The following is a 7924-nucleotide window of genomic DNA, read 5'->3' as shown; positions in this document are numbered from 1 at the left end:
TGAGTCTCATAGAAAGTCAGTAAGACAAAGGGCTTATCTACATAAACATTTAGTTTGTGGCAAACTGAGGCATGAATCTACCTCACATTAGCTTCCCACAGTCTGTCTGTGTGGACCCTGCTGGCACATATTAACAGTTCATGCACTAACAAACTGTCAGTGTGAGCCACCAGAATGGACTGTTGGACCATGGCAGGCTAGGGTAGGTTAGATCCACACCTCCGCTTGCCACAAATTAAATATTATTGTAGCTGAGCCCCAAGATTCCTGACTGCCTGTCTCTTTTGAAAATGGGACTTTGGTTCCTAACATTTCCTTTGTTGCAAGCACAGAGGGAGGCATGGCTGTGTTGTTTTGAGACAAGCTGTTTTTTTTGTGAGAAAAAGAATAGAGGTTTACTAAAAAGCAGAAATAATTATCCCAAGCAGGTAGTCTTTGTAAATGAAGGGAGGAAGAAGGCTGATGTCCACCTCCTATCCTGGTATACTCGTATGGATCCAACAGGCTCTTCTCCATAGTACTCTCAGAAGTCCTCTATGAAACCCAAACTGCTACAGGCATACTGAAATAATCAGTTCCCTCCCTTGCTGGGAAGCCAAGAGCAGTTTCTCAGTGATGAACTCGGCTCCTACTGCACAAAACAAATGATACCTCCAGCTCCTAAAAATGGGGTTTGGGAGATTAGATCAATCACTGTTAATGCTTTAAAATAGATACACAGTAAGGGGTATATTTAAAATACCTTGACAGAGGACACAGCAAGGCAGGTTAGAAAGGCAGACACACAAATTGCTTGCAAATAGTGCTTGTTGTGGGCACAAACTGGGAAGCAAAGACAAGCAACAAAACCACCGGGTTGTTCTCACACCCAGGATAGAAAGCAAAATACAAGATGAATGGATACAACAAATCCTAGATCCTGCATTCAGTCCTGTATTAATTCTCCCTCTATTTCCCTTTAATGCCATTGGACCAATTCCTGGCCAGTGGAGAGGCAATCCCCCCTCTTTTATGCCCTTCTACTCCAAGCTGCCATCAGCATCTTGCTAAAACAGACCTCACTGATTCCTTGGGCCTTGTAGGGAGAGATGGTCCTTTCTCCCCATTAGCTTTGGTAGCTGGTGGATTGGAAGGAAGCTAATTCATCTGCAGCTGGACATAGGTCAGCAACTGCCTCATCAGAAAGGTATTCTCTCCCATTGACCCATAACATTTTAACCTTTTAAAATAACTTTCCCTTGGACAGATGACTCTATTCTTCCAGTTTCTTCACTTTATTCACTCTGAGAAAATGTTTTGCAAGCACTTGACAAAACATTTTTAAACACTGCACCTGACAGCATTAATTTGCTAAGCAGCAAACATGTAATCAGGGTCATCCAAGACACAAACGAATACAGTTGCTGCTCCATGGAGTTTGCACCCTATAAGGCAGACACAGACAAGACGAACACACTAAGAAATGAGGACTTCAGTTCTTTTTGTAAGAAGTCCTCTCTTCCATATGCATCTCTGGTATAAAGCTAGAGCAGAGCAGACAACTGAAACAGTAAAATTAGTGTCTGTGGAACTTTCATCAGGTTGTTCTAGGCACATGAAGTAGCATGGAGAAAAGACAAAGCTAGGAACAGGCGAAGGAAAGGCGGCGGTGATCAGGCTGTCTTTGTTGACGGAGCAAAGGAGCTAACAAATGAGATCCAAGAGGTAGGCCGAGGCAAAGTTGTGCAAGGAAATAGGAAGTTTAAAACTGGTGTGGTAGGCAAGAGGGAGCTGGTGATGCAGCCTGATAGGTGAGTGCGGAACATAACTCTGGAGTGACTGTCCAAAGGGGAGTCAAGGAGGCCAGATAAAAGAGAAGTTGCAATAATCAAGATGGGAAATTAGCAGGGTGTGAACAAGTGTTTTCACCATTGGGACGGAAAGGAAGGGTTAGATTTTCAGTGTGTTGTGGTGAAACATGAACCTCTTCCACCTTTATTACCTTACAATAGACACCAAGTATAAAAGTGCATTAGAAATAACCAGACCGATTAGAGTATTTGTAAGCTTCCCTTTTGAAACTATTCTGTCCCCATTATAAGAAAGTTAGAGTTTTCTAAGAATAGAATTTAGGTACACATTGAATAGATAAGCTATAGAATATAAAACAAAAACTAAATTACTCTTAAAGGCACAAGTACATAGGACTAAAAATACTTATACAGAGAAGTTAACCAAGATGCTTGGGAAATCGGTAGCATCCCACATTGCAAGGAATTTTACTGGAAAATAAATAATGACCATGGGCCTGATCCTGCAACCTATTACTCATGCGAGCGGTCTCATACTTCAAGTAAGACTATTCACATAAATTTGCAGAACTGGGCCCCAAGGCCTTCTACACAATTGTTCTAAAGCAGATCAATCCCTATGTTGCCTTACCAGTTCTGGCTTTTTGTGTGGTATAAACCAGTGTTGTTAACCTTTCCAGACTACTATACCCCTTTCAGGAGTCTGATTTGTCTTGTGTATCCCCCAAGTTTCACCTCGCTTAAAAACTACTTGCTTACAAAGTCAGACAAAGGAATACAAAAGTGTCACAGCCCACTATTACTGAAAAATTGCTGACTCATTTTAACCATATAATTATAAATCACTTGGAGTGTAAATATTGCACTTACATTTCAGTGTATAGTATATAGAGCAGTATAAACAAGTTATTGTATGAAATTTTAGTTTGTACTGACTTCACTAGTGCTTTTTATGTAGCCTACTGTAAACTAGGTAAACATCTAGGGTGAGTTGCTGTACCCCCTGTAAGATCTGTGTACCCATAGGGTATGCATACCCCCTGGTTGAGAACCACTGGTAGACACGTGCATTTTTTGGAATGGCCTGAAATGAAACAACTTCTGGGTTGATGAATGAGAAAGAAGAGTTTGATGTGGATACACTTTGGTATATCTTGGGCTGTGTATCATTCACGAGTGTTAAACAAAGATGACTATTTAGAGGTCTACAAATTATGGGCTTATAAAGTCTCTCTCATGCTACTGACCAAATCTAGTTCCTCCACAGGTTGCACCCTTAACCAGAAAACCCTCCAGCCACTGAAGCTGAAACGAGATTACACAGATTTTTGGAATGAGACAGTTTATATTCTTTGACATTTTAACTTTTAGTTATGTGATGCTGTATGCAGTTACCAACAGCTGCTATAGTCCACTGATGAGCATCTGTGGACCTTTCCATAGCTGATTTACAGTAATTTTAAATTCAGTTGAAATCAGTGGATCATCAAGACATATCAGATATATTTTATTAATCAGTTAGCCGCTTCCAAATGTAAGACAGAACACCACAGAGGGGAAAAACAATAAATTCATGTGAGGACAGAATACATTTTATTAGAAAGAGTAACAAAGTTCTTTCAATAAGACTTATGTCACACAAATATCTCCAGGAAACCACATTTTCCCCCTTATGGACAGTTACAATATGTCAATTTGCAGTACAAATGAGGTTCCATCAGCTTTGCTGTATGTGCAGTTTCCTCCCTGTACATAGTAATTCAAACATTTAAGCATCTGAAGACTCTTTTGGAGACACAGTTCTTATTATCTGCCCCAAAGACCAATAAGGATTACACAGTTCATTATTTAATAAGAATTTGGGTGATGTAATTCTTTTATACAATCACTGTATACAAACATACATAGATATGTAATTAGAACTGGAGAGAGAGACTGAGTCGCCTGTATTAATTTTAATGATTTTCAGCATGAGACTATACCCCTTGTATCCAAACAAAATTTACATTCTCCCTTTATTTCTGAATTAGGGACTCTATTCTGCACTCTTTGCATATCCAAAACTTCCAATGACTTCAAACTGTACTTTGGGGGTGGGTGGAAGAAGCAATACAAAGGCTACTCATACATTTTCTCACAATATTTGACACAATTTTACAACATATTTTCTTTTGATATACATCTTTGTTCAGTTACGTTGCTCATTTAAAGCCATTTTCAATATAATGGAATGTCTTCCCCAGTTCATCCTCAAAAATAAAAAAAAAGAACCAACCAAAACAAAGAAAAACAGGGAAGGGAAATGCTGTAACATATAGATATTAAAGGCGGACAATCCTGTATACAATACAGACTATAAGTAATGAAGTAGGGGACATTACAGAAAGCGGGGGGGAGGGGGGGTTTAAAGAGGAAAAGGGAGGGAGAGAGGCATCCAAATGATAGATTTGTCCATCTCCATCTATTCCACGTTAAGTTTCAATAATAGAGGGAGCTTATTTTTTTTTAAAAGGGTCATAAAATGCAGATATGAAAGACCTGTAGGGCAGAATATAGTATCCTTCAAAAGAGGACAGACATAGCTGACACTATACTTGATTTTAGTTCAAAAGGAAAGAACCACCTTTTTATGAATGTGTGTTACATGACGCGTGGGAAGGAGAGCTACTGGGATGATTATATGCATATTGTTTGTGATCATTACTATGCATAGACAACAAATTATATGCAGATAACTATACTGTCTTCCCTACTTCATTTCTGTGCCTGTGATCAAGCAGCCCCAGTTTTGGCCAGCTATTCCTTAAATTCCAAAACAATGGAAGATTTCCTTTCACTTCAAGAAATTAGTGTATTCTGCATCACAACACACAGTCTGTGCACACACAGTCTCAGCAACAGGGAATATCCTACAAGACATTGACCTTTTCCCTACAAGGCAAAAGGGTTCAGATGAAATGCTCTGAACAATAACTTGTATAGGAGGAAAAAGACATGACATGTAAAAAATAAGCAAATTTTGTAATACAGCCCATATATACATATATAGATACACACACAAAACCACAACTATATATAAACAATACACAAACATACTATGTATATATTATTTTTTAAAGGATTTTTAAATGTTTATCCTTAGGCACTTGTGGGTCCAGAGCTCCTTCCATTACATTCAAATTGTATTCATACTTAGCTTTTGGAAATCCAGATTTCCAGCAATGTTTGAGTAAAGTATATATGAGAATATTTTATGATGTACAGTATTCCTATGTCATCAGTATACTTATTTTACTCATGTACAGACTGATATATTCTTTAACCTGGGCCCAGTCAACACACACTTACAGCTGAGCTTAACTTCTCACATGCAAACAGTCTCATTAATGCAGTGGGGCTACTTACAGAGGTAAACATATACATGAAATGTTGCAGGATCGGGGCCTTAGTGCTTAAAACCACAAACAGTAATTGGTTTCAATGGTTGTAAAAGTTTACAAGGAATGGCTCCACAGGTCCTGCAACTGGATCAAGGTGTGCAGGCCATGGACTCCAATATTCCTAAGGACCCAATTAACTAAAGGATCAGGGCAATAGAGATTGTTTTCATTGTGTTCAATGGTCTTTAGATGAAGCCCATAGTTTGTAAATAACTAAAACTACACATGGTTAAGGTCCGTCAATCCAAAAATGTTTGCAAAAACAAAAGTAAAGTAAAGTAGCATTTCAAAAGCTTATATCTTAAATTGTAAACTGCTTTATTTAAACAAATGTAATAATGATAAAATGCATATGGATAGGGTCAATTCTGTATTTAAAATAAATACAATGTTTTGAGAGGTGCTAAATTTTTAGCCTATTAAGTGAAGATTTTCTCTGGCCTTTCCTCTGCTCAGCACTTCTCAGGATTGGATCCTACATTACCAAAGTGGATTTTACAGATTTATTTTAAAACTCTATACAATATTATATCTTATTCTCTGATATTTCAGCTTACAACATGCATCTCTAGATGGTATATTTCCAAATCAAACACCAAAAATTCCTGAGTAAGACTGCAGCTGAAATCTATCTATACTTATCTTACTTGTGTAATTGCTTATATCTTACAATAGGGCCTGGGTCTGCTGTGCTTGTACAAGCAAAACTTGCATCTAAGTTAGGACTGGGCCTAGACTGCAGTAAACCAGAATCACCATCAAAGTTGATAGATTCACATTTAATACTAGTAATTCAACCCTCCTGTGCATGAGGTGTAGAGGGACTGTGGTCAGTATTCAAGCACATTAGCTGGAATAGTAGTTGCAGGGGTGGGGATTTATATTTATTTGAAAAGTCCCCAAATTATTTCTTTTAAGAGAACTGTTCTGATATTTAAAAAAGGCATTAATGGCCAAAGCCAAGCACACGAGTAGACCTAGGCCTAGTCTACGCTAGAAACTTTGCCAGCACAGCAGAGTCAGTTAGGGGTGTGATTCTTCTCTCATAATTATATATTGGCAAAAGCCTTAGGGTAGATACAGTTATACTGGCAACAGTGCTTTTTTGCCAGTATAAGCTGGGATAGCTATGTCAGTATAGCTAGACTGACAAACCTTTTCTAATGTAGGCCTGGCATTACAGTAACTAATGTGTGTGCACACACGCACAAGCCAGTGGAAGAACACATTTTTATTTAGTTAACAGATTTCAGGGTCCAGCTTTCAAAAAGCTTACAGGAGAACAATGTAAAAATAACAGAACATAAAACTCATGGTTATTTGTACTCTTCAAAACAGAGAGGAATTTCCATTACACAAGAACCTGTCATTTCAAAATATCAGCCACACCATAGAAGAGAGGCTGACCCCATTTGGATGGAGGTGTTTTTATACCACATTTAATAAAAAGACAACCTAGGACTGAGCCCTCAAGGGTGCAGTGGCTCACATACCCTCACTCAGGGCTTGTCCACACCAAGTTAGTATTTGACAGTAGATTCACACCCTGGCTTGCTGTGTACTAACGTACTGTGTAGACAAGGCCTTCGAAAGAGTAAGTTACTTTGGACAGTACCATTATTGAGAGCATATCCTTTTCATTCCCTTTGGATATGTGCTAGGACTGATGACTTCCTTTAAAATGAGTATGTAAATTTTAGTCTCACAAATGTAATGTGTAGCATGATTTGGAAAATTGCAGCCTTTAATATGCCACTGTTTGCTTAAACACATAAATCCACTGAAAGGTGACATGGTTGTAATATGTTATCCAGCAGGCCATTCACCATACTCTACTGTTGCACGTATATAATGACAAGGCACAAAACAGCAACTAGTCCAAGAGCTTGTAAGCCAAGGAACCAAAGCATAACCCAGAAGAATATGACTATTACAGGTTCCACAATCCGTTCTCCAAAATACATCCTTGTGAAGCCTATGCTGATAAGGCTTTTGTTTAGTTCACCAAAGAGAGTCCCCATCTTTTTATAGTCATCTATAACAGGCTCTACAGCGTGGTTTCTTTGTTCTTGCTGGATCTGTAGACAGAAAACAAAAGCAGGAAATAGTTTGGACATATAGAATATGTATACGATACTTTTCAGAGTAGCAGCTGTGTTAGTCTGTATTCACAAAAAGAAAAGGAGTACTTGTGGCACCTTAGAGGTTAATAAATTTATTTGAGCATAAGCTTTCGTGAGCTACAGCTCACTTCATCGGATGCATTCAGCTGTAGCTCACAAAAGCTTATGCTCAAATAAATTTGTTAGCCTCTAAGGTGCCACAAGTACTCCTTTTCTATATACGATACTGTTATTATTGTCTGTGTCTTACAATTTACAAACATCTCAGCTGTTTCTACTTTCAAGAATTAGGAAAAAAAAGTCAAATAAAATATACCAAAAAGTAGATGTAAAAAGGAACTCATTAAATTCAATACCTGATATGAGTCACGTATTTTAACATAGTCAACAGTGAATACAGTGGATTCATTGAAAAAGTCATTTCCAGTAAGACTTTAGAACCACTGAACCTGCATGAATAACCTCTACTAGCAGACTACAAACCTTTAGGTATTTTGCACAAGACAAAAACTGAAGGGATTTTTATTATTGAAAGATGGCCAGGGAAGACAATGGGCTAGGCTAGCAACAG

At 38.2% G+C, this 7924-nt stretch overlaps 1 protein-coding gene across 1 annotated transcript in view; it reads right to left on the bottom strand.

Annotated features, from left to right (window-relative positions):
* Nucleotides 1-4441: 4441 nt before the first annotated feature.
* Nucleotides 4442-7924, bottom strand: part of FAM241A (family with sequence similarity 241 member A) — a 28167-nt gene continuing 24684 nt past the window's right edge. The window contains exon 2 of the mRNA XM_073340904.1: nt 4442-7308. Within this exon, the coding sequence (XP_073197005.1) occupies nt 7063-7308 (246 nt within the window). The 3' untranslated portion in view covers nt 4442-7062. The remainder of the gene's footprint in view (nt 7309-7924) is intronic.

The sequence above is a fragment of the Lepidochelys kempii genome, chromosome 4 (genome assembly GCF_965140285.1).
Source record: "Lepidochelys kempii isolate rLepKem1 chromosome 4, rLepKem1.hap1, whole genome shotgun sequence".
NCBI classification, from domain to species: Eukaryota; Metazoa; Chordata; order Testudines; family Cheloniidae; genus Lepidochelys; species Lepidochelys kempii.
This window is presented reverse-complemented; position numbering and strand designations above follow the sequence as displayed.